Genomic DNA, 27,689 nt, shown 5'->3' with positions numbered 1-27,689 from the left:
GCAGTCTGCGTGGCTGCCGCCTGCAACACCGCGAGCCCGGCGCGAGGAGGAGACGGTGGGCGCCGCGCGCAGGGGCCCCGCTGCTGCCGCCGCCGCCGCCGCTAGCCAGCGGAGACTATGTTGCCGGGCTCCGGAGCGTTTCCCGCAGCCGCGACCCCCGCTGCTCACGCCGCTGCAGCAGTCCGCTGGCGGCGCGGCCACTGAGGGCGCCGGGAGCCGAAGCCGCGAACTCGCTCCCTCCGCACAAAGCCGGAGCCGGCGGCGCGCCGGGGGCCGGGCAGCGGCGGGCGGCGACGGGCGGTTGCGCGCCGCCGGGGGCTGCGGCCGCCGCCGCCGGACCCGCGCCCGCCCCCGGACTCTCTGAAGGGGCCTGCGGTGCGGGCGCGACCGCGGGCGCCGCGCGCTCCTCCGGCCGGCGGACCGGGTCCGGGCGCAGCCGCCACGCCGCTGGTCCTCGGGGGCCGGACTGATCGCCGCCCTGCGCGCCGGCAGCCGGCGGACTGGAGAACTGACCCCCGTTTTTGTCTCTTCCACCTTCCGAGAAGAGGCGAGGAGAAAGGGGGTGTGTGTCTGGGGAGGGCGAAGGCGCCGCGAACACCTCTTAACTCTCGCCGCCCGGCGAGCTCACGACCGCAATCAGCTGCCGCCGGCCCGGAGCGGCCAACGCCGGGAGAGGGAGCGCAGCATCAAGCGAGTGCGGCCTGGGCGGCTTCGGGGCGCCCCCGCACTCCCTCCGGCGGCGGCCCGGAGAGCGGGCCGGGGCCGCCGGAGCGCACTTTGGCGATGAAGCGCCTTCCCCCGCGGCTGGAGCGAGCCGGTGCCAGGGTCCAAGGACAAAGCCGGGAAGCGCTGGTGGCGCCGCTCCTCGGGCGGAGGGGGGGGCATGCACCTGCATAGCCCGCCGGGCCTTGGCTCTCCCAGGCGCGCCTCAACTCCGCGGCTTCGCCGGCTTCGGCTCCGGCTCCGGCTCCGGATTTACTAGAGGCCATTTTGTCTCCCCCACCCCTTCCCTCCCCTCCCCTCCCCTCTGCCCTCCCCGCCCCCACCACTTCCCCCTTTTGTTAATTAAAACTAAGAAGTCGGAATGGGAACGAGGTGCCCAGCTCCCGTGGAGAAAGCTTAAGGACACCACGCCAGTGCTTTCCTGCCTTCCTTCCGAGGTAGGTGACGGCGAACTGGGTGGGGACGGTTGCAGTGTGGGAGAGTCGTAGCTTCGGAGGGCTTGCCTTGAGGGTGGGTTGGGAGACGAGGGGCCGCTCGAGTTTGGCAGGATTTTTTTCGGCCGATCCGCTCCGTCTCTCTAATCGCCCCCTCCCCACCTCCTTCTCCAGATGGAAAGAGGAGCTCCTAGCTCACTTAAGCCGGGGTAGGGCTGGTTCTCCTTTCCGAGCCAAAATCCCAGGCGATGGTGAATTATGAACGTGCCACACCATGAAGCTCTTGTGGCAGGTAACTGTGCACCACCACACCTGGAATGCCATCCTGCTCCCGGTCGTCTACCTCACGGCGCAAGTGTGGATTCTGTGTGCAGCCATCGCTGCTGCCGCCTCAGCCGGGCCCCAGAACTGCCCCTCCGTCTGCTCGTGCAGTAACCAGTTCAGCAAGGTGGTGTGCACGCGCCGGGGCCTCTCCGAGGTCCCGCAGGGTATTCCCTCGAACACCCGGTACCTCAACCTCATGGAGAACAACATCCAGATGATCCAGGCCGACACCTTCCGCCACCTCCACCACCTGGAGGTCCTGCAGTTGGGCAGGAACTCCATCCGGCAGATTGAGGTGGGGGCCTTCAACGGCCTGGCCAGCCTCAACACCCTGGAACTGTTCGACAACTGGCTTACAGTCATCCCTAGCGGGGCCTTTGAATACCTGTCCAAGCTGCGGGAGCTCTGGCTTCGCAACAACCCCATCGAAAGCATCCCCTCTTACGCCTTCAACCGGGTGCCCTCCCTCATGCGCCTGGACTTGGGGGAGCTCAAGAAGCTGGAGTATATCTCTGAGGGAGCTTTTGAGGGGCTGTTCAACCTCAAGTACCTGAACTTGGGCATGTGCAACATTAAAGACATGCCCAATCTCACCCCCCTGGTGGGGCTGGAGGAGCTGGAGATGTCAGGGAACCACTTCCCTGAGATCAGGCCTGGCTCCTTCCATGGCCTGAGCTCCCTCAAGAAGCTCTGGGTCATGAACTCACAGGTCAGCCTGATTGAGCGGAATGCTTTTGACGGGCTGGCTTCACTTGTGGAACTCAACTTGGCCCACAATAACCTCTCTTCTTTGCCCCATGACCTCTTTACCCCACTGAGGTACCTGGTGGAGTTGCACCTACACCACAATCCTTGGAACTGTGATTGTGACATTCTGTGGCTAGCCTGGTGGCTTCGAGAGTATATACCCACCAATTCCACCTGCTGTGGCCGCTGTCATGCTCCCATGCACATGCGAGGCCGCTACCTCGTGGAGGTGGACCAGGCCTCCTTCCAGTGCTCTGCCCCCTTCATCATGGATGCACCTCGAGACCTCAACATTTCTGAGGGTCGGATGGCAGAACTTAAGTGTCGGACTCCCCCTATGTCCTCCGTGAAGTGGTTGCTGCCCAATGGGACAGTGCTCAGCCACGCCTCCCGCCACCCAAGGATCTCTGTCCTCAACGACGGCACCTTGAACTTTTCCCACGTGCTGCTTTCAGACACTGGGGTGTACACATGCATGGTGACCAATGTGGCAGGCAACTCCAATGCCTCGGCCTACCTCAATGTGAGCACGGCTGAGCTCAACACCTCCAACTACAGCTTCTTCACCACAGTAACAGTGGAGACCACGGAGATCTCGCCTGAGGACACAACGCGAAAGTACAAGCCTGTTCCTACCACGTCCACTGGTTACCAGCCGGCATATACCACCTCTACCACGGTGCTCATTCAGACCACCCGTGTGCCCAAGCAGGTGGCAGTACCCGCGACAGACACCACTGACAAGATGCAGACCAGCCTGGATGAAGTCATGAAGACCACCAAGATCATCATTGGTTGCTTTGTGGCAGTGACTCTGCTAGCTGCCGCCATGTTGATTGTCTTCTATAAACTTCGTAAGCGGCACCAGCAGCGGAGTACAGTCACAGCTGCCCGGACTGTTGAGATTATCCAGGTGGACGAAGACATCCCAGCAGCAACATCCGCAGCAGCAACAGCAGCTCCGTCCGGTGTATCAGGTGAGGGGGCAGTAGTGCTGCCCACAATTCATGACCATATTAACTACAACACCTACAAACCAGCACATGGGGCCCACTGGACAGAAAACAGCCTGGGGAACTCTCTGCACCCCACAGTCACCACTATCTCTGAACCTTATATAATTCAGACCCATACCAAGGACAAGGTACAGGAAACTCAAATATGACTCCCTTCCCCCAAAAAACTTATAAAATGCAATAGAATGCACACAAAGACAGCAACTTTTGTACAGAGTGGGGAGAGACTTTTTCTTGTATATGCTTATATATTAAATCTATGGGCTGGTTAAAAAAACAGATTATATTAAAATTTAAAAACAAAAAGTCAAAACAAAAATATTTTCTAACTTGTAAGTTCTATTTAAAGGGGGTGGGGGGAATCCTGGGAACGTTGTGGGGTACAAGCCACAAGTTAACTTGCTATGCTGCCAGAAGGGATTTCTGGTATAAGGTTGAAATTGCTGAGATAAAATAAACTAAAACAACAAACATCCCTAAAGAGGTAGGATGTGGGCTGCTGAGGGGGCAAGAGGGATAGACTGAATCTGTCATTTTTTAGAAGATGCTTTCATAGGACACAGGAATATCCATTTCTACAGACATCTTTCTTAAGCCGAGAGCTGTCTTTGCAGAATTATCTTATTAAAAAAATACAAAAAAGAAAAGCACCATGAATTTGTACTGTGCCAAAATGTTAGTGGCAATAATATTTTTCTTCAGAGGCTAAGGGGAAGATAGATCTGTACATGTATTTTAAGCAGGAAAACCACCAAAATTCAAACGAACCCTTAAAGGGGCTGAGTCTTTGTCCATGTGCACAAGTCTTGGGGGTCTGTGCACTGGGACACACATGTGCCTTGCCTGACAGAATGCTTAGGAAGGAGCAGAGAAGGACGGGAGCTGGCGTAGCTCTCAGTCTAATGCTTTCACATTGCACCAGATTCCTGCAGTTGGGCTTAACCCACTCTGCAAGGCATGTGTCTATTCAGGGTTTCCCAGGAGGAGGAGGAGGCCCCTGAAGGGGTGCGGCAGCAGGGGGGTGGGAAGGGAGGGTAAAGCAGAGAGAATGTATTCACAGGAGGCCATAAATTAGCATTGTGCCATGTCCACCTGTTGTTCCTGGAATCTGACACATGATTGTAGACGATGGCATTTTATGATTTTTAAAAAAGATTTTGTTTGTTTTAAGGTGGAGAGGGAGGAGAAGCCTGAATTGGGGAGCTTGGGAGTGGAAGCTTTTCTCATGCTTGTGATTTGGTGACTCTTCTAAATGCTGATTCATTAGGGATTATTACAGCGGATGTCAACTGGTTGTGGTGATGGGGTGGGGGCAGAACATGAGTAGCAAAGAAAAGGGAGAGACGAAAAAAGGGTACAGGCTAATCATGTAAAGTAATGAAGCCTTTCCCAACCAGGATGGTTCACAAAAAAGCTGTGAGATCCACAGTTACAAGTGACAACGCATGCACACATGGAGTTCCACAAGGGGTCCTGTTGAATGGAGCACACTGAGGGGAAGCTTCCCTCTCCCAGGCCACCTCAGGAGAAGGTGGAAGAGAAAGGGTGGGCATGGGTGGGGAAGGCAGAGATCTCTGTTATTCTGGTCCATTTAATGATGTAACTTCTTTCAGTTATTATTTTAGCTTTAAAAGGAAATAAGGGGTTCAGATTTGAAAGGGGGTGGTATGGGTGGGGGTGGGGAATTGCCAACAAAAGAACACTGATTGTAATGTGAGAAAAGTGTATTTTTGTATTTTAATAAATATTGTTGAATTTTTAATTCAATGTCCCCAAAGGGTTAAATTGAATAAGACCCTGAACCTATAGATTCTTATGAGCCAATCATTTCTATTTAATAAAAAAGCAGGGAGGGGAGGGTAGAGGTATGATGGGGGAAAGACAAATGTTAAATTATTTTCAAGTATGGGAAAATGCTAAAGCTGTCAACCTTTCCTTAGCTTAAATAAAAGCACCCCGATTCTAGTGCACCTTCCACAAGCTAACTGTGTTAGTCCCTGGCTTTGTTGGGGGTATAATCAAATTCCCTATGCCCTGGAAAAGCAGGGGAAATGGGTCAGCCTCAGCTCCTGGGACCTGGCCAAAAGTTAAATGCCACCTCAGCAGAAGCTGCTGGTCAGGCAGCACGAGCTCTACCCGAGGAACCTGGGGGACCTGGATTTCAGAGGTCTGCAATAATGTAGTTTGGCTTAAATTTCCCACAGGCAGTGTTGCTTCTGTTCTCTGGGTGCTAAATAATCCAAACATGTCTTGGTGGTAGGTGTCTGTCTCCTGATGCTTACCAAGTAATAATGTCCAGAGAGGCTGCATGAATCAGGACCCTGCATTTCTTCAGTGCTAGTATTTATACTAATGCAGGGAATTGGGACTGAGTGGGTGTGAACTCTTTGGCACTGAGGAGGGAAAGAGAGGCAGGCAGCACTTTGCAGCAGTTGGCTAAGAAAGGGCCAATTCTTAATCCTCTTGGGTATATACATCATTTCTGGGTATCAGTGTGCCAGCACATATGTATGGGCACACACTTATAAACTACCACTCACAGTTCTAGGCACCAAAGATCCGTTCCTCCTGCCTCTCCTTTACCATACCCCCAATAAAAAGAAAACTGCAGGAGAGCAAAGGGTGGAACTTGGCTAGGACCAGGTGAAAAGGCAAGAAATTACTCCCTTTCCTAGTGCCGCAAGACACAACTCAGGCTGTTTAAAACAGCTTCCTGGGTATGCATTCAGAGAAAATTGCGGAGGAAGTTGCTGTTTCAGAAATGAGGATGAGGAGCCAATTTCCTAACCCCCCCCCTTTTTTTTTTTTTGACAACTATTTGAGCAGACAGGGAATTATGCAGTAACTTTGCAATGACTAAGGGTCTGTGGCTAACAGTCTGAGGGGAGAGGTACAGAAATGGGCCTAAAACAATCTCGGGAAAGAGTCCTATGGACAAATGCATTTGTCCCAAGGAAGACTATATTCAGCTCCAATATGTGGGAGATGGACTTTTGAAAGGAACCTCAAAGGAGTTGGGGGAGACTAAGAATATGGATCCTAGATTTAAGTATCCTCAGAGCTGCAGGGAGAGTTCCTTACCCCAGTAGGCCTGCCCTTTGATCTGTGCAGTTTCCACTTTTACAGCAGTAACCTTCCTTTGCTATCATGGGTATATCCTCCTCTGTAGCAGGCACTTGGGACAGCTTTTCAGAGAGGCATCCCGTGAGTACCAAAAATGCAGCCGTGAATGCTGTGACTCATCCTTGGCCAGGCCAAGGTTTGTTACCTAGAAATGGAACACGGGTCAGTAGCTCTTTGGGAGGTAGTTATAGCAACACATTGGATGTAAAGACTCTTGCTGATGATATGGAGTTAGAGAATTGTCATTATAGAACTGAAGGCCGTGAAAAATCATTTAGTCTAATCCCTTCACATTTTACAGTCAAAGAAACTGAGCCCCAGAGAAATTAAAAGACATTAAGGTCACACTGCTAGTGGAGGAGGTGGGACTAAAAGCCCAGGTCTCTTGACTCCTGAGTCAATGTGCTTTCTCACCCAGGCTGCTATTGGCTATCAAGAACATACTTAACTAGCAAAACACAGTTAAAATGGGACCTTCCTAAGATACGTCTGTGTTCCCTTATCCCTTAGAGCTGTTCACTCTCTTTAGAACTGGCTATAATGCCTTCTCATGTGCTAAGGGGTTAGATTATCAGGACTCTACATAACCGTTTCCTGATTCTTAGGCCCAATGGCAGACAGAAACTGCAGGATCCCACAGGGTGACAGCTAAAGGGGAAGGAGTGAAGTAGGTAAGACTTGGTGTTTTACAGTGAGAAAAGGTGGCTTGGCCTCTTCCCAGCCTTGGAAACTCTGCAGTGTAGAGGAGGTCTTAAAACACCTACTGGACCACAGAGGTTCCCCATAATGGAGTGGTTTTTGCTTACCCAGCTCAATAATGAGAATACTGGGAGGGTCTTTCACTCCTCTTCTCCACTCTATCTACCCCAGCTCTAGCTCTTTAAGTGCCATGCTGTAGCTGCCACTTCTACAATGTGCTCCAGGACTTTTTAACACCCTTCAGCTGCATCCTATTAACAACGGAGTAAAGGTAGATAGGCTAGTTTCTAAGGCCTAGAGACATTAGCTTCATCATGGCTATTTAAGGTGTATTGAGGCCAGCAACTTGCTGGGTGCGGTGGAACAACCAGCAGAGTCCCTGCAAGACAATTCCTATTGTTGTCTGGGAAGAGGGTCAGTCTATGGTCTCCGGCTTCTTTCCGTGGTAATGGGTAGAGACTGGGAGGAGAGGGCTAAGTGGGCCTTACTCACCCCAGGCTTCTACCTCAGGGGGCCAGGGCCTATAATTAAGGCTCCATCATTTCACTGCAACAAAGCAGCAGGGGCTTAAAATTAGAAAAGAGAGAGAGAGGAACATTTATATCCAAACATATGTCTGATTTTATCTCCTCTGCTGGCACTCAGCACTCCATGCCATCGGCTAATGCAGGCACTGTTCACGCCATTTCTAAATCCTGCCTCAGCTAAACTGCAAGGCAGCTTTTGGCTCAAAGCAACTCTCTTGGTCTCACTCCTTTCAGGAAGCACCCCTCTCCTATGCAAGGGGAATGGTTTGGACAGTAGGTTAATGTTGTTTTCATCTTTGCTTTAAATTAAAATGAAATAAATTACTTCTTGGAGCAGTGATAAGGGCTTCAGGAACTAGATGAGTGAAATACACACACACACAGCAATACAGCATAGTGCTTACAAGCACAGACTCTGTAGCCAGTCTTCCTGTGTTGAATCCTAGTTCCATCACTTACTAGCTGTGTGACTTTGGAAAAAGACTCAGTTTCTTCACCTAAAAAATACAGACAATATTACTGTCTACCTCAGTACTTCACAGATTGTGAGAATTGAAATTTTACATACATAATTATATATGTATGTCTGTGATATAGATCTCACACTTAGTGCTCCACACCATACAGCAAATGCTAGATAACAGTTATTTGACAATACACACAAACACACAGATCAACAGAGAAGCCGCCATCACCACCCCTATTCTTGAACATTGTATATGTCCAAAGAGAGACATGCCTATTGTGCTACTCCAGAGAAGAAGGATGATGATCTAGAAGTTAGAGACAATAGTATCTATAAGCCTGATCACTGTGAAAAACATGGTTATACTTATCCTCCCAGGAAAACCTTGCCTCGTACTCTGATCCCTACACCAGCACTATAGCTGTCCCAAGGCACTGATTTAGTCCAGGAATAGATAACCTTTCCTTGTGGTGAGCCAGAAGAAAGTAAAGGTGCTGATGGTGGTGCATAAGCTGAGGGTTGGGACCTTGGGAGCCTAGGTCCCTTACCAAGAAAGGTAAACTTCCTATGTCTTCTCCCCTACCCATGTTTCTCTGGCACAGAGCAATCATAGCCTTATTACTCAGGTCAGTGATGAAATCCTCCCTGACCATTAAGTGTTACCAGGACTGGGAGTGGGGAGTGGGGAGGCACTAGGAGGAAGAAGGTAGCAGCGAGAGGGCCGATGGGGCTTCCGAGCAGTATTGCAGAGCTAGGAGAAAAGAAAGGCAGACAAAAAGCACCATAATTGGAGCAAATGAGAGAAGAATGGAGCTGTATGGCAGATACACAGGCTAAGGGGCTGCAATGCAGTCAAGGAGGAAAGCCAGGGAGATTCCTCTGCCTTAGTAAGCAAGAGGCTGGCTGGACCCTGGACGGGGGAGGACTGTTAGTGCGAAATTCATGGCATGAAACAGAGGAGAAGAAAAGCAGAGAGATCAACTTTCCAAGAGAGGCGAAGAAAGAATGCATTTTGGTTTCCTAATGAGAGGCTAGAATTAGATTTTAGGATGATCACAGGTTTTATCCTCTGGTACACGCCAGCTTTGCTGTCAGTACTTGGGCCAAACCACCTACCCACAACAGTCCTGTTCCCTATCCTGGAGGCTGTCCACTGCTTGGGGAAGCAACCCAGCCTTCAGGGATGTAATTTAATCCTGACCCTGACAGGCTCACTCAGGGATCTGCTCTGAACCCATTTCCTCATTTCTATTAACACAGTCATGGGGAGGGGGGTGGGGTGTGCTGGGGAGAAGAGAGGGAGCAACTCGGTATTCGTCCACAAAAAGAGTATTATTCCAGAGGGAGAGTGTTATATAAATTGTGTTTTCCAATAAAAATAGGGATGTCTGTGAGTTCAGTGCACATGGACCCTTGCAGTGAGTCAGAGATTTGGCCTAGGCCTGTGGGGGATATCCCTGGGAGAAACTGTCTTGTCAAAGGAAGTTAGCATTAGAGACGATGGCATGATCTTCGCTCACTTATCCCATCAAGAAGAGTTTTGAAACTATAGGAGGGAAGCATTGATATGAGAGGCTATTCTCAGGCTAGGTGTGGGAGCTAGACGGACCAAGATAGTACTTACGCTTTCAGGTTCATTCATTCTGTACACTCAGGAACAATTACTAGAGTAATTACTACAGTTTAAATCAATTATAGGATGCCAAAGAAACAGTACTTGATCTACTTGTTTCTTTCATACCCTCCTACCTTTTTTTTTTTTTTTTTTTGAGACAGAGTCTCACTCTGTTGCCCAGGTTGGAGTGCAGTGGTGTGATCTCAGCTCACTGCAACCTCCGCCTCCCGGGTTCAAGTGATTCTCCTGCGTCAGCTTCCCGAGTAGCTGGGATTACAGGTGCGCACCAACACGCCCGGCTAATTTTTGTATTTTTAGTAGAGACAGGGTTTCACCATGCTGGCCAGGCTGGTCTGAAACTCCCGACCTCAGGCGATCCACCCGCCTCGGGCTGAGATTACAGGCGTCAGCCACTGTGCCTGGCCCCCACCTACCTTCTTATAGCCCCACTAATAAAAAAATACCCTTCAATTAATTATTGTATCAGGTTTCCTGTCCCATATTCCCCATTTGAGTACACTCATCTGCCACGACAGGACCTAGGAAATCCTGCATGAGACCCTCCATTTTGAAGAATGATGGCTCTTCCTAACATTTCTCATGATACTTCCTCTCCAAGGCAACTCCTTAATTTGTAGTCTTTTACAGTTCCTTTAAGGTCTCAACCCTCATTTCCCTGTGTCTCTAAGCTGGTGCTGATTTAGTCACTAGATAAGTTACTACCTGCTCAATGAGTCAGCAAGGATGACTGAGAAGAGCTTTCACACACTAACTGTTCCCTGTGCAAAGTTTGGTTTCCTTGCCTTGGGCTACTTCCCAATCTTCAAGACCCTGGCTTCCTCCCTTTACCTGCCCACTCATCCAGGTTCATTAAGACCATTCAGACAGCTTCTCCCACGGCAGGTGAACTGAATGAGTTATAGGCAGCTCTCCACAGAGGCAGTTCCAGCCAGGAGCCAAGTGCCAGTTCCGTGGATCATGCAGCTGTGTTTGGAGAAATGCTGAGTGCATCCCTCACAATAGGCCCAGAAATGGAGCTGAGGCTTCAGATACTAACAACCTGTTTCTGCAGCCTGCCAGCCACAGTGGTTATAAGTTATAATCTATTACCATTGCAAGAAGACTTAATTTCTGGACTTAAAGGAAGTCAGATAATACTTTATCCTATTAGTGTCTGCCTGTGTGAACGGACAATGGCATCCTTCTGACACCACTGCATATTCTTCCAGTTCATCTCTTTAAGGTTAGGCAGGGGGAAGTCTAGATGGAGTAGGAAAGGAGGGAGGAAAAAAATAACCTAAGGAAGAGACTGTTGAAGGAACCAGGCAAAGGGAAGACTATTTTTTTCATTAGAAATGAGGAGAGGGGATGCAGAGGGACAGGACAAGACTGTGCTCTTTCAAAGCATGTTTGCATTTCATTTTGTTTCTCTCATGGAGGGGAGAGACGGCAAGCACTGGAGATGCTGTGTGCAAGTGTGTCAGAAAAAAGGCTCTGAAGCCACAGAGAAGGATGAATACAAGAAGAATAAGGCATTGGCCCATTCTGTGCACTCGCTGTTTCATCCATTGTGCCCGTTGCAGGCTTTCCCTTTCCTTAATCCTTCCCCCTTCATGTGTAAGTCCACATCCACTCCGACTAGTGGTGTTATGTCAGCCGAGGGTGCCTTCTAATTCTGGGTGTGTTATCAAGGCTGGCCGACCTGGGGATGGCAATGGACACTGAGACAGAACACAGGTTCGTGGTTCCTAACTTCTGGGATGTGGAGAGAGCAATGAGAACTTCCAAGTTAATTCAGAAAATCTAGTTGAACCCTCACATTTTATTTATGAGGAAAATGAAGCCGAGGAAGATGTGCCTTGCCCAGGTGTCACATAGCTGGTGATGCAGAGACCCTACCTGTGGTCTCTGGGTTCCCAACCTAGCACAATTGCTGAGCACCTGCAGGGCCACCATGACTTACAACTCCAGGGAGGCACCATTTACAGAAATGGCAAAGTGATTAGTGCCCCCTGGAGTCTGCAGCTTGGTGCAGTCCTTTGTAGTTCCCTTTCGGGAGGCGGGAAGGCCTTTCCCACCAGTACTGTTATCTGTGCTTAATGCTCTGAGACAGATGGTGCCCACTCATGATTTCATTCAAACAGGAAGAGCTGAGAAATCAGGCAACTTTCCTTTCTCTTCAGGGCATGTGTGTTCTGATGGCAGCCCCACGGCTAATAAACCAAAAGGGGCATGTGTTGCTTCCATGGCCTTCCCCTTCTCTCTACAAGAGTGCAGGGTAGTAAGGTAACATCTATCCCAACATGCCAGGAGGGCTTACAGAAAGCTAAATCATGTTAGAGGTCTGTTCAAGGTCATGCAGACCCTTGGAGAAGCAGAGAAGCCTGGAGTCCTGCTCTACCTCCCTGGCCTTCCTAGTGTTGTGTAAGCAAGGGGACCCTCAGAGGGAAAGCTCTGGCAGCCCAGGTTGACTCGGGCCTACCCTGAAACTGGGGTCCAGGAAGCTAGGAAATTGTCTCCTCTTCCTCCCATCTCAACAAATCCTCTCTTGGGAACAGAGTGGCCCTGGCTATAATTTTATCACATGCATTTAATTAGAATTTGTCTTCTTCATGATGGTTTCAAGTGAAGTCCCAATAGAAACATTCTAAAAGAACAGTGCTTTCAGGCAAGGATTTCTTCCAACCAAGTTAATTTAGCAGAAATTTGCCGTCTTGCACTGGGTGGAGTTACCTCTCTTTTCAACTTCAAAGCTGGGAAGCAATGGGAGGTGAGGAATGCAGAGAAAATAAAGAGGAGGGCGGGGGCTTCAGGCAAATGAGTTTCCATCTATTAAGGAGCGGGAATTTCTGTTAGCTCCCCTAGAGACCGGTCCCCTCCAATAACGGCCTGACTCTAATGATTCCCACTCCTAAGCAACAGCCTGTGTTATGCTGGTGTTGAGACGAACTGTGCCAGAGAAATTCCCTTTCTCTCAGAGGTGCTATCATTACACAAGAGACATTAGCTAGCCAGGAGGATGTGCTACTGATGGGGAGAGAGAAAGATAACCAAAGAGAATGCTCTTCTCTAGCAGCCTTGGTACAGCTGACTTAGGACAGAAAAGGCGGACTGAGAGATTACAGGTTAGCAATAAGAAAGGACTACCCATCACGGGCGGATTCTCTGGACCAGGGGGTGACCACAAGAGAAGTGGCCTCCTGATGAGTTGATGAACTCAGTTCAAGGAGGAACTAGCTGGCTGAGAGGGAGGGGCAGGTCTTTGGAGTTTGGAGTGTGGGTTAAGCTCAGACATAATGGACAAAACTGATGGGCATTTGAGATGTGAAATGTGAAATGTGGTAATAAGTGCATGGGAAGTAAGGGTAAGGGATTCAATTTCAGGTCCCTAAATACTGGTCATTTCCAGGACAGAAGTACAGGGATGTGGCCTTAACAGCAATGAAGTTAGGATCATAGCTGTTATTGAGGCTTCAGTGTGAGTTGAGGGTAGGGGGTTCTCTTATTCTGCCCTCTCCACTCTAAATACACTGAAATCTGTGATGAAAGCTAATATTGTGAGTTACTGCTAAAGTTGTTGCCAGCAGGTCTTGAGTAGGGGGTAGGGAGTCCCTTATTTTGCCCCTGGTAGCTTCCCTGTGATAGAGACGGACGGCTTCCAGAAGCTGCCTTGCCAGATGTGCCAGCAGGCAGCCCAGCCAGAGAGCCTGCAGTGCAGACAGATGCCCTGGGTCGTATTCAGGATGGTGAGACCCTTTATGGTACTGTGGCTCGGCTCTGGGGCAGTGCCAGAGCGGCAGGGTAATGTTCCTCAGCCAGATTCATTTCCCCCCAAACCTCTTCAAATATGTGGGCCATGGAGGGAGGCAAATTTAATTAAATTACTGTGTTGTGAACTGCCCTTCCTGGGCAAAGGCTAAAAATGGGCTCATGCTGACATGCAAACCCATCTGTGTGTACACAGCATGTGTTTTCTTTGTGCTGGGCTGTCAGCAGCTGGATGGGGTTGGCAATGCCCAAGGTTGGACCCAGAGAGCTGGCCCTTTTGCCACAGCAAGGCGGAGTCAACAATAATCCAACCTGGACCCCATACAGCTCTGATGACCTTTTCTTTGTACTTAAAAGATGACTGGGCAGCACTCCCCCTTCCTGTATCAATTTGTTTCTCCTCAAGTGCTTCTCTTGCTGACACACAGGACTTTCCCATAAGGTGGTGCCCTGAGCACTACCGGGGAAGAAGGAACAAAAGCTGCAGTGAGGTGTGATTCAGAAGAGTGCATGGGCAGGGTTTGTTTAGCTTGGCAGGAGACAGAGGGGTCTCCCGGGTGATTCTCTAGAGTGCTACTTCAGCAGTTCCCCACTGGCAATGCCAATGCTGGATAGAGAGCCCTTGTCAGGTGCCAGAGTAAAGCAGAAAAGCTTCCTCTCCCCTGCTCCCTGCACAAATGCCACAGTGCCTGTAGGACTTGACCAACAAAGGCAGGCAAGGAAGGTCAGGAGCAACTGGAAGCATTTAACATGTGGAAACCAACAACCAAGACAAATACTGGCTGTCCTGAACCTGTTACCTGCCAAGGTCATTTCATTTCCCTCCTGGAAGTTCAGGCTTCGCTGCTGCAGTTTGCAAAATACCACAAGGGTAAAGAGTTTGCCTCCCCCCTCCCCGAGTGGTGCTGCTGCTGGAGTTGGAACAGGGCTTCCCTCTGCTGGTGTGAAAATGAGTTGAGATGGGATCAGGTGTGGCATGGGGAGTAGCAGATGCTAAAGGCTGCATGGCAGGCTTTTCATTCGGAACTGAGACCAGGGAAGAGTCAGCTAGGCGATCTTTTCCTGACTTCTCCCCCAGAGAGAACAGAGCCATCTCTCACGTCTAAAACTTCAGTGAATGCGACACATGGAGCCTGAGAGGTGGCCCTGTACTGGGACAACAAGAAAACATCTTCCTGGGCGATTAATAGTTGTACTTACGCAGCCCCCTCATGTCCTGGACATCCTGGTAGCAAGCAGCTACCTAGTTCATCTGAGCAGTCCAAGCAGCTCTAGGGTGATGATAGCCCTCTGTAAGTCCCCATCTAGGCAGATTTATAGGTAAGCCACATGAGAACAGGGGGAAGAACCTCCCTACCCTAACCTCCAAGCCTCTGGCGTGCTGTATACACTTCTGAGTCACACCTCACTGCAGGATGAGGAAGGCAGGATCCCTCTTGGAGCTCTGCTGTCCCCTCTACACTGTGCTGAGTAGCTTCAGGGATGTTCTCTGACATAACAAGGGGTGTGGGGGTGGTAGTGTATCTGCCACATTTTGTTGCTGGCTAAAGTTTCTGGCAGTGAATCTGACGGTTACTTTAAGGACTAAGACAAATATTGTCAATTCAGGTCCTTGAGACCTATACCTCAAGAACCTGGACTGTCTATAGCTGACCCTCTGTCCAGTACTTCCAAATGACTAGAATTTCTGGATCAAAAAAGCAGGCAGATCACTAAGATTTGGTCAGACACAAGAAAATAATGGATCCAAGAAAGCAAGTTTCCTATGGTTAAGAGGTTAAATAATAATTGTAACAGGAAGAGAAAAAGACATGTAATCTACACAAGAAGGGTAGGGGCAGTTAAGAAGAACAAGAAATTGACTGCTGTGGTGACATCTATCATGTGACTTTAGAGAGAGAAAAAGGTTCCTGGGTGTTCTGCCCAGGTGCCCTACCCTTTCTTTGGTAAAGGAGCTTTCTTCCTTACCGAATTGGAGAGAAGAGGGCAGACACCAGCCATAGGCTGAGGTAACTATGACATTTCAGTGGAATGAGACCCCTTGATTTTCTGCCACCCACACGGCCTCATGCCCACTCCAGCATGAGAGCTCACCAAACGACTGGTTTCAAATTCTAGAGATAGGAGCAGATGCCTCTTCAGGCCTCTTAGTATTTTATTCTTCCTTAGGTGCCAGTAAAGTATTTTATCATTATTAAAGATTAAAAATATACTTATCCTGAAGAAAACAGCCCAAGTTGTATAGAAAGTCCATAATATATCTCAATCCTAATATTCCTCAATTGAAAAAAAAGATTTTTGTTGGGCAGGGTGGTGCACATCTGTAGTCCTAGCTACTAGGGAGGCTGAGGAGGGAGGAACTCTTGAATCCAAGAGTTTGAGACCAGCCTGGGCAATGTAGCAAGACTCTGTCTCTTAAAAAAAAAAAAAGAAAAAAAAAAAAAGAAGTTGTTCCTCCCTATTTAAGCAGCCTAGGGCTGGAAGAGCTTTCTCTAAGGGAGAAAAAGCCTTAAAACAATGTCAGTAATAGCAATCTAGACATCAAGGTGAATAATATAAATGTTGGTATGGCTGTACCAATGGCATTCCAACAGCTGCTGAGATCCCTTTGGTTTGCAGATGACCCAAATGTAAATACAGATGATGTATTTACATTGCATGGCCCTATCTAAAGTGGAAGGGGCAGCATGGTAGGCTGCTGCCCCAGGATTCTCTCCCTTCAGTAGGCTGCTGCCAGAGTGGATGGCTATGTCTGGCTCCGGCAGAGCCTGCTAGGTGGGACATCTGATTCCTGTACAGCTCCAAATTTCTGTGCTCACCAATAAGCCAGCAATAAGTAAAGGCAGAGTGGTGTCCTGGGGCTGCTGCAGCCATATCTTTCTCTTGAGCAAGGTCACCCATGACCCCTCTCATACTTGTTACCGATCATTTCACTTCTGTTGGAAAGGGACAAGGAGAAGGGAAACTAATTGATTATAATGGTGTATTACAGGGCACTACCTTTAAGCACCTTGAACCAGACTGAAAAACTGAGCACTGGTACTTTGAGAAGTTGCCAAAGTCTATATTAAAATGAGGTAAGGGTAGGAAAAGGAAGAAAGGTGATTTCTGACACCTGCTTTTTTGACTCTCAGCTCCTGTAAATACTTAGGGAGCAAAGTGGGTGGGATTAAGGCCATTTTCAAAAACAGATTAGCGCTGATGAAGGCTGGAAAGTGTTTTCTGCAAAATATGAACTTAAACCTTGCCCTGTTCTATGAGTTTCCGATAAATTATTTTTATCATGTCACCCTGATTAATACGCCAGAACATGAACTAAGAGCGGTCTTCATTTTAGCCCCAGGTTGACCTGCAGGCAAGGCCTGACCCAGCCCCTTCATCTTGGGAAAGCAGGGCAGGAGAGGGGATGGGAGTGGCAGACATCCCTGGGTATGGCTGGGGCCATCTGCACTACTGTGAATCAAGGTTGGCTCAGACAGAAGGCGCGAGGGAGGAGGTGCAGCTGCTGATGGCTCAGACAGCTTGGACCTGTCCAGGCAAACAAGCCGCTCAAGTGCAAGAACAGCCAGCCAAGTAGGCAGAGCACGAATAAGGACTTAAAGCTTGAAATATCTGACAAGATATAGAGGGAGGGTAGGAAGCTGTCTGGGATTTCAACTGGTGTCTGGCCTTGCCTCTCACTGCTAAGGCAGGCTCTTCTGCTACCAATGGGTAGGACGTGATGCTTGGGAGCTGGTGGGATGGATACAGGGAAGCATTCTTTGAGCTAGAATTTAAAAAAATCTTCATCTCTGGTAACAAATTGCAGACACAGCTGTGGACTGTTCTCTCTCACAACTGCCCGCCAAAGCAAAACCGAATCTTGATCCACAGATATATCTATCTCCCCTCCACAGATCTGCCCAAAGTTAAGAAGCAGTGGGCTTTGTGTGCATGTGTATGTGGGCGTGTGGGTGGGTGGAACGCTGCACCGCCAAGTGCGCAATATGGGAGTCCCGTCTCAGAACTAGCTAAGGAGGATGACACAGGTGCTCTGCTCTCCCACCCACCTTCGGGAAAGGGAGGCCAGCAGTAGACTGTTCGGGGGGACAAGTGCCACTCCAGCTCCTTCTAGTGAGGACTCTTGGAGACAGTGCTTCTCAGCGCCAGGCTCCTATTATCAGCACTGTTGCTGTTAAAAATGCCAGTGTAGATCAAATCTAGATGCTATATCAAATACATTGCAATCTCTAGGGGTGGTGACAGGACTTCCTTCAATGCTTTAAAAAACATCCAGGAGATTCAAAGGTATACCCAGGATGAGAGCCTCTAGACTCAAAAGGGAGGCAAGAAGACTTACTGATCAGACAGGTTTCTGATAGACGGGACAGTACTGCCACTGACTCCAGAAGCGCTTGTTGTACATGGTTGTGCTTAAGCTGAGTGACTGTTCCTGAAGTTTCATTCAGGTTCAGGAGGAGTAACTTCCAAAATAACTGGTCAGGTGTTAATTGACTGACTGCCCTGGAAAAACATAGGGAAACCCTCCTACAAGCAGGTCACTCTCCTCAGAGCCCCAGGCAAGGGAGGAGAGAGGATAGACTGCTCAGAGACCTGTGAATATCAAGTGGGAGAAACCAAGGCACAGAGAGATTACCCTTTATTCCAAAGGCCAAGTAGGAAGAATATCAAATAGGTTATTTCTCTCTAGCTATTACCAGCTACAGGCTGTCCCTCATCAGTCACAGGCTGCTCTACAAGCAAATGTAGGCGGGGGTCTCCCCTGATCTACAGCCCTGCCTAAGGAGGTGAGTGGTGGGTGGGGAGCATTACCGCCAGGGCTGCGCCTCGTGTGAGATCAGCAGCATTGGCATTACATTCTCATAGGAGCTCGAACCCTATAGTGAACTGCACACGCCAGGGATCTAGGTTGTGTGCTCCTTATGCGAATCTAATGCCTGATGATCTGAGGTGTAAGTTTCATCCCCAAACCATTGCCTCACCCGACCAGTCCATGGAAAAATTGTCTTCCACGAAACTGATCCCTAGTGCCAAAAAGGTTGGGGACTGCTGCTCTAGATCATCTCACAGTTTAGGTTCATAATCCCAAATGACTGAGAAACTAATTTTTAAATGTGAGGATTCCGACCCTTAGTGTAAAGGCATTCCCTGCCATAGCCCTTCGGTGATTCACATATTCATTAGTTTGCTTATTTAGAACCAGTATAGTGATCCGCACCCTGCCAGGTGCTGGGGAATGATGGAGATGAAAGACTTGGTCCTTGCCCTCGAGGCACTCAGCACTTGGGCCGACACAATGACAATGTGGTCTAAGAGTGGGACAGTGGAGGTATATAAAGGGGGAGCACTCTGGAGAGTGATCCAGAGTCAGGAAAAGCCCCTGCCTCCTCCTGTCTGGAGTCCCATGAAGAAACACAGATGAGGCCACACAGTAGGCTTGTTCTTAGGACTGGGCTGAGGAAGCAACCCCCTCATTTGGAGTCTGGATGTGGCACTGGACAGTGTGGAACCAACGCTGACTCTGACTGTGTGAGGAAAACAAAGATGAGCCAGGCCCTCCTACAGAGGTGCAGGGGGTGACTTGTGCACTGGCAGGCACTGGCGGAAAGGGCTGTCTCAGGGGTCCGGGGGGAATGGGAAGGCGGGTGCCATGCAAACCTTTGGGTTGGCTGAGTGACCTGGACAGTCCATAACTCTTCCTCTGCTTCGGTATTGCTTAGCAAAACATAAACTATTCATAGCTTACTGTTGAGGTGTAAATCACAAAACCCCCCAAGAAAGAAGAACTAGCAGCCTACCCCTGAATGAAGAGGTGCTCAGCTAGGGTCCTGAGCAAGGATGTGGTATGTAAATGAAGCACGGAAGCTTCCAGCCTGAGCTCCAGAGCTCCATTTAGGTTGGCTACAGCAAGCTGCTGCTTGTCCCACTTGCTGAGCAGCCAGAGCAAAATAGTGCTTGGGAGTTGGAATAGGCACTGAGGACACAAAAGAGGCCTCATACACATACAAATGCAGAGCTGAGGGCATGTGGACTCCTGGGAATGGGGGGAGGTACAAGTTTCAGTCTTCTTGCCCCAGCTTTAGGCAAATACCACTTGGGAAACTGCTGAGCACTCCTAAGGGATTGGGGCTGTCTTATGGCATGTGTTACAATGCAGCTGCAGCTGTCTTCCATTGCCCTGGTGTAGCCAGAGAGGTCCATAGGATGGGACATGCAGTGCTGGCAAGTAACGAGGCAGGTAAACTCCAAGGTGTAATAACTCTCTGGGCGGTTACAGTGAGTTCATCCAGTGGAAGAGACAATATTGTCTAGTTGTATGCTCCTGAAGTCAGATTCCAGATACAGGTCTAATTTAATCTTTGTGCCATCCTGTCTCCCACCTACCAAGAGTCCAGATTACTCATGAAAACTTACGAAGAAAGATCAGGCTTAGGTTAGACAAAGTCCAAAGACAAAACACATCTTTTAGGGCATGGTGATCCAAATTTAATCCCCTAAACTAGTGGTTCTCAATCTTAGTTCTACATTAAAATTGCCTGGGGAGCTTCAACATTAATATGTATTTATATAAAATATATGTATATATTTAAAATCCTTTTCTGATGTGAAGAATTCAAAATACTGAAAATAGGACAGTAATGAACTTCCATATAACCACCATCCAGATCCAACAATTACCAAAGTTGTCATATTTGCTTCATCTCTATCCCCCTTTTCTTTGTGGAGGCATTTTAAAGTATATCCCAGACATGATGCCATTTTCAACCATAAACACTTCATTTAGTATGCATCTCTAAAAAATATGTTCATTTTCTTACATAACCACAATGCCATTATTATGCCTACCAAAATTATCAAAGTTATTCCTTGGTATCAACTAATAAATCTGGGGAAGTTAAAAAGCTGGTGCTTGATGAAGCCAGAATCTTTGGAGGGAGGCCCAGGCATTAGTAGCTTTCCTAAGCCTCCGCACTCCATGATTCCAATGTGCAGCTGGGGTAAGAACCACTACCCTGATCCTGCTCTGGGATCTGAAGCAAGCTCTGCGAATGTCCTTTAGCCCCTGATCACATGTGCCAAGGAAAACGTGACATGCCAGACAGGATGAAGAGAAGGAAAACAAAAGCATTAAAATGTCAGCAAGACATAGAACTGAATCCTTTGTATACTACAAGGGCACTCTCTCCCCAGGAGTTGAGGCCCACTCACTTGAGCCACCAAATCCATCAAAGGTCTGAACACCAGGAACCAGGGTAGTTACCAGCTGCGTGGGCAGCTCACAGGGCCCTCAAGCACCTCTGCACTGGGCCAGTCTGCATCATTCCTCCACTCTATTTCTAGCTCTTCTTGCTTCTGTACACACTGTCTCTCTGGCCTAATATTCTGGCAAACTCTGAGCCTCAGCACCTGGTTTTAGAGAGGATTAATTATATAGGCCTGTGGTGTGTGTGTTTAGGGGGTGAGGGGGACGGTGTGTGCCAAAACTTCTTGGGTCTTGGCACTGGGTTGTGTAAGTACCACAGTCTTCAATTTTACTTATTTATTTCATTAAAATAACTAAACAAAACGTCCTGCAAAAAGATGAGGCTGTATCCTTGTAGCTAAAAATACCTCTGCTGAGGGCGTCCGCTCACCAGCTCCTCAATTAGAGATGCTACAGGGCCCTTTGTGAGCTGTGCAGTGTTGGCGGCTCCACAGGGGCTCTGGGCGGCTGGGGACAATCCTTGGAGCAGTGACTAGTGACTACTGGGTAAAGGAAGGCTGGCAAACAGCCCTTGAGCCAGCATGGAGATCTGCATACTTCGGGTAACTACCAAACCCCTCTTGCTTTATGGACCCACTGCCCAAGCCAAGGAACCTTGGAACCTTGGAACAAGGAACACTGCCCAAGCCAAAGAAGCCTTCTTACGGCATCTCTGAGGATAACCCAAAGTAATAGGGGACCAGTCTTGACTTCCCTGAGGTTCACATGAGTACAGTAACCACCAGAGGCAGTAATGCCATGCAGTCTGGCTCATGGTGTCTGTGGTGCTGAACAACCTGTGGGCGGGATGAGTGGTAACTAGACTCGCTGGAAGCCTCTCCGTGGCCTCAGGAAAGGGCTGCTTTAAATGCAGGCTGACATCAGAAGCGGGAGGCTATGTGGAAGCACAGGCTTTGCAATAAGGGCCTCTTTCTCTGGCTCTCTTTTCTTCATCCTCTTAGTACCCACAGGTCATTTAGTCCAACACACTCATTTTTATTGGGGAAGATGAAGCCTCAGGGAGGTTAAATGATTTTGTCAAGGTCACAGAGATAGTAAATGGAAGAGTCAGGACTTAAACATGGGATTTCTGATTATAGGTGTAGTGCTTTTTTCCACTATATTGTGTCATCCTAATGAATGGATTCATTATAAGCATTCAACAAGTGTTGAAAGAGCTATGGGAAAAGGGATTTTCAGTTCAGGTGCCAAAAGGACCAAAGACTGTCAGGAGCGTGCTGCCTGGATGATCTGGGAATTCTGAATCCCGGCAAGTTCTGGGAAACTCAAGGGTCAGACTCAGCAACTTAATCAGATGTTCAGTGGGAACAGTGACGACTGCAGTCTGTGATCTTCAGCCAGAGATCCAAAGCCATTCCCTTCTTTTCTCTCTGGGATGGGAAACACTTGGTATTAGATTGACTAGGGGCTCTCAGGAGAAAAGGAGGCAAGGATGAGGACAAGGTTGTCTGTCTTGATCCGGCATTGACTCCTTTCTCATTTCTTGGCATCGTGTGTGACCCTTATGAAAAAATGTGGAAGTTTGTGTCAAAAGCATGAAAGATAAGGGTCAAAAAAAAAAAGTTATTGAGAAAACACACTCACTGGCATGGGGGAAGGTGCAGACTTTTTCAGAAGAACACAATGCAAACCTAACATTGCCAGCATGCACAATGTGCAGGGGACTTGTCTAGAGTCCTATGCTGTCGAATAAGGTGGCCACTAGCCCCATGTGGCTATTTACATTGAAATTATTTAAATTTTATAAAGATTCTATTAATCAGTTGTATAAACCATATTTCAAATGCTCAATATCCATTATGTGGCTACTGTACTGGACAGCAGAGACAAAGAACATTTCCACCAACATAGAAAGTTCTGTTGGACAGCATTGGTAGAATCTGTCTTTTTTCATCTCTTGCTGCCTGCAACGAGTAGTTTCTGAAACATCTTTGAGGATAATTGAACTTGGAAAAGCTAGAGGGTCCCATAATTCACTCTCCAACAAACCTACTAAACCTGGGCTCCAAAGAAGCTAACAGCAGCTGGGAGCATGAATCCTCCAGTGCACCAGGCCCAGGCCCTAACCCTTCTTTCCCCAATACCTTGTCTGCATGTTCACAGCCACTCTGACCTTTGCATATTTTATTCAGTTTCTATTTTATGCTGTTTTAATTGATGTTTAATATAGCTTAACTTGTGTGGTGTTCCAAGTCCCTCACCAGGGGGCTGCTCATAGGCAGAAGCACAATTAATAGCAATCCCGAGAAAATTATGCCCTGTATCAAAGCTGTCATTGCACCATAAAAATGCTTATTATTACTATTGAATTCTCCAGTCCTGACACCTCCCCATGTTTACTAGGTAGCAGATAAACCTCTATGTTTGTGCCTTCTCTACTCTACCACACCATCAGGACTAAATATAGCCCTCATGTCTATGTTTAGCTCCATTTAGCTGTGCTTTGGAAAAGGGGAAAAAAATCAGAGTTAACAAAATTAAATTGCTGGAAAATGCGATTTGTTCCTCCCCAACTTGGACAACCCCTTAAAAGACAAACAGACATCACTGCTAACAAGAAGGGTAACCAGCCTCTGCCACAGGGTGGGAGAGACCCCCAGACCCTGACAGCATGGCATGAGTCCTGCATCAGCCTTGTGGGAGAGTAGAGGGAGTGGGTCCAGAGGCGTGGGATACTGGAGGAAAGGGATGGCACTCATAGGCCCACCCTGTGTCCTGCCTCAACTTGACCAGAACAGAGTGCTTGAGCTGGAGTCCCACCTAGGGAGTTTGAGGGCAATCCTGGATGGGCATTTTGACCTCCCCACAACTCTCTCGATTCAAAAATCAAAACAATGCAACCCCCCTTCAAAAAAAAAAAAAAGGAAAGAAAAAGCCCCCAACTTGTAAGAGTTTAGCATTCCTTGGTTTCCTCTGGGCTTATCTGAAGCTTGGATTTGGCACGAATAGACAGCAGCTTTTCTACAACTACATATCAGGGAAAGTGATGGAAAATTCCAAGTCTATCAGACACCTGTACTCCTCCTCCTCTGGCACACGTTCTCAATCTGTGTGTGGTTATCTTTGCAACCCTGTCTAGGAGGAGTTTCCTTATAGAAGGCCAAAGCCCTGGATGACTTCTCTAACTTAGGCTCCCATCCTTTTCTCACTAAAATAATACAATTTAAAGAGAATGCACCCGCTTACCTCTTCTGTCTGCCTCCATCATATCACCTACTCCCTTTTATATGCCACTGTCATATTCTCAAATTATTACTTGTACTTCAGGTGGATGATGAGGCTGTTGTCTGGGAGGCACTGTGGGGATAAAGGTAAGAGCAATACAGTAGGAATGTGGAGACTTTAGATCTACCATGAATTTACCATGTGACAGTGCACATCAAGTGATGAACTTCTTCATGCCTCAGTTTTCTCATTTACTGTGAAATGTTTGGATTGGACTATATAACCTCTAGATCCCTTCTATCTATGAAAGGCTATAATTCAGTATTATGAAGGCTGTATGCTCAAGTCCTTGGAAACTGAATGGGTCATACTTCTATTTATAATTTGGTTTTTATCTTTGCACTCAATGCTCTTTGGAGAAATGTAGATTTCCATTCCTAAATTTTTCTAACCAACAAAGGAAAAGCTCTATTTTAGTTTGTTTGACAAAGAAACGTCTATAACTAGATTGAGTTTCCCATATTATATTTGCTTTGCCTTCTTCCATCTTTGCCTAAAAAAGGGGTTTCTAAAAAACCAGAAATGCTTTCTGTACTCAGGCATAGCAGGAATGAGGCTGCCTTGGCTGAAGGAAGAAGATGGTGCATATCTGGAGCCCCAGTGGAGCAGGACTATTTGCCATCTGCTGCACTAGTTGCCTCGTCTCCATATCAGGCCTGGTCTGTAGTTTGCTGCAAATATTAGGAGCCGAGCCACTTCCCACCCATGGCAAGCCTTGAACCCTTTGTATTCTGGCTGCCAAGATGATCTGAAAGCAGGGAGCCACTTTTCAGCTTAGGGAAAAACATGTGCATTAAATGGAAGTAGATTCTTCTTTTCCCTCCCTTGTGCCACTCCCAGCCATTTTTAAAGCTTTATACTAAAAAGGAGGAAGATCTGTCTGACAAAGCTGAGGAAGATGATGGAATTGCCAGGCCAGAATGGTTTATTAATGATCCATGGGAAAAAAACAATCATCCTGCTGGCAGCTTCACATGTAATTAACCAGCTTCACAGAGAGCTGGCTGCCTTCTCCAGGCCTGGCATCCGCAGACCGCAGAGCTACCTGACACAGCAACACTGGGTTTCTAGCGAAATCTCGCTACTGGGAGAGGGGCATCCAAAATAGTGACCTCAACCCACTCGGCGCTCAGGAAACAAGACTGAGATGGCAGTGCTCCTCTGGAGAAGTCTGGCTGTGTGCTCGGGCTGACACAAAGACTGCGACCTCCATGCTGGTAACAACCAGCCCTGGGAACTGCCACTCCCACTGCTCACCATTAACTGCCCACTCAGGTAAGTGGCTGAGCAGGGTTCTCTTCCAGAGAATTTGGGTAGCCCTCCAAATGCAGCCTCTCTGCCAAAAGTCTACATAGGCAGGAGTTTCTGAGAATTGGCTCACTTTATGCCACAGCAGCAAACTTCGGCACTGATGGGACTTCAGAGGGCCTGGTGACCACACTGGGTGTGGGGGACAATAGTTGCTTCTGTGTAAGAACCAACAATCTTCAAAATATGGTACATAAAGGAGAAGCAGCAGCTGGGCTAACCAAGCTTTGGCTTTGCAGTCAGTGCCAACTTCCCTCTTAAGAGTCCTGGGATTCAAAGAACCCTGGTCGTCCCACCAGGTGAGTGAACTAATACATATTTGCCATTCGCAATGCACAGTTTTTAAAATGTGCATGTAAGTGTGTGGCAGCTAACTGTCCTATTTAGGAGGTGGGGGGAGGATCCCCCATTACCTTTCCCCAAATGAGAGTCAAGAGACTGTTCCCAGTGAGGCTGATCAAAACACACGTGCACGCAAACACACACGAGGATCCACCATTACCTTTTCCAAGTGAAAGTCAAGAGACTGTTCCCAGTGAGGCTGCCCCGCCCCCCCCCCCCCCCCCACACACACACAGGCACCCTTCCCATGCTTGTTTCTCTAGGGCAGAAAAAGAAGCTGAGAAGAACTGTCTCCACTCTACATTCCTGGGGGATACAGAACCCTCTAAGAACAAGAACACTTCCTTCACCCACAGCCCTGCTAAGGCCGGACCCTGGGCACCTCACATTCCCCCAGGGTGAGCTGAAGTTACTACCTGAAGGCTCATGAAGGGAATGACAAACCTTTGCACCTTTGGCAAAAGCAGAGCCAGTTTGCAGGGGTCATGGACTTTTCACTCAGCACACTCACTTTACATTCTGTGGAAAAAGATAATAAAGGCTGTGTACTTTAGAAAAAGGTCGGGGGCTGGGGGTGGGGACTTGAGAAGTGCTGGGGGAGACTGCAACTCCATCAGCTGATGCCGTATTGCCTCTGCTAGAGAGCCCAGCACAGGTGGGGAGCTCCTCAAATAAAGCAAGCCTCGGAGTTGGAGACCAGGCTCCACAGCAATTTTCCTATTCAGTACCTGCAGTCTCCTTCACCCAGCTTTGATTACAGGAGTCAAACACAGTGGTTCTCTCATTCCTATCAAAGCAGGTTGGAAAAAGTAGTAATCCCAACTGTAAATCAGCAACATAACAGGCATTGGGAGAGGTCACTGGTGGCTTGGTAGGAAATGGATAGCTCATGACAAATGAATTGGTACTGCCTGCCATTTTTTCTTGCCATCGCTTGAATCAATAAGGGAAAAGGTGAATTGCTATTGATCTCTTCAACACCTTTCAACGATACTGTACAAATTGCAGAAACACAAGGGGGCGGGTGAAAGAATGAAAGAGGAAGGACAGATGAAAGACTGTCTGGGCGGTGTAAGCCTGCTGTATTTCCCTGGAGGCAATCTTCCAGTCACTGGGTGTTACACATGCGTGGGTGCACATGTGAGTGTGGCATGAAGAGCCCTTTCTCACACCTGGAAGGGCTGAAGGGCTGGCTACGGAGGGCCCCTCTGCACCTCACATGCTGGCAATGCTCCAGCAGGGCTACTTCTCTTGATACAAGGCTAGATTATTGAGAGGTGCTGTGAATCCCAAGGCCTCATGAATTTTTGAAGTTGTCACACGTTAGTGGTGTTGGGATAGGCTATCTCAACAACTGACTATAATTCTGGACAGGAAAGCAAGAATCAAAAGCTTCAAGGGCAATCTCTAGCTATACCTTACTAACCTCACTCCCTGGCTGACATGCCAAGAAAATATAGACAGACTGCAAATAAGGCAAAACTATCTTGCTTCGTACTTGAAAATAACAAAGATCATGGCATCTAGGGCACAGGCCTGTCCTTTGAAACACTCTGGGCAAAAGACATGGCATGAATATCAGAGGCCTGCGTCAAAATGTTAGAGGTCTGGCTGTAAACCTAGGGTGAAAGGGATACTGACCACACAGGCAAGACGACAAATAAATACGGCCTTATGCAGACAACCAGGACATAAGACACAGGGTTATGATGGCTGGGGATAACAACACATAACACAAAGACGAACATCTGATGTCTGATTTTCATCTTCAGCTCAGGAATAGTGCAACCAGAGCGGCAAAGACTGAAGGAACCCCTAAGTCCTCCGGGACAGATTCTCTTTAGGATATACTGCTTATCAGAAGCCAAAGTCAGTACTCTACTCATGTCCAGAAAAAGGCAATGAAAAGGATTTCATGGCATAGAGAAAAGGAAATATTGGCCAAAGTTTAGTCCATTGGGGAACATCATGGTCAGATCTCAGGGTCCCAGACCAACAGTTCTCCTATTCGACCAACAGTTCTCCTATTCTACCAACTGGGCGTAATTATTCAGTTGCTGGTGACAGAAAAAAACGTTCTGACCAGAGGTCCCTCTTCAGGTCACACA

The 27,689-nt window shown here is 48.3% G+C and overlaps 2 protein-coding genes across 2 annotated transcripts in view; one reads left to right on the top strand and one right to left on the bottom strand.

Moving 5' to 3' along the window:
• SND1 (staphylococcal nuclease and tudor domain containing 1) overlaps positions 1 to 27,689 on the bottom strand; it is a 440,010-nt gene that overhangs the window by 60,791 nt on the left and 351,530 nt on the right. The gene's annotated exons all lie outside the window — the stretch shown is intronic.
• On the top strand, positions 629 to 5,011 carry LRRC4 (leucine rich repeat containing 4). Its single transcript, XM_030825493.1, has 2 exons — positions 629 to 1,160; positions 1,332 to 5,011. Exon 2 carries the CDS (start codon positions 1,432 to 1,434, stop codon positions 3,391 to 3,393), a length of 1,962 nt encoding a protein of 653 aa, XP_030681353.1. The 5' UTR covers positions 629 to 1,160; positions 1,332 to 1,431; the 3' UTR covers positions 3,394 to 5,011.

The sequence above is a fragment of the Nomascus leucogenys genome, chromosome 13 (assembly GCF_006542625.1).
Source record: "Nomascus leucogenys isolate Asia chromosome 13, Asia_NLE_v1, whole genome shotgun sequence".
Taxonomy (NCBI): domain Eukaryota; kingdom Metazoa; phylum Chordata; class Mammalia; order Primates; family Hylobatidae; genus Nomascus; species Nomascus leucogenys.
Note: the sequence above shows the minus strand (reverse complement) of the source record. Positions and strands in the feature narration are given on the sequence as shown.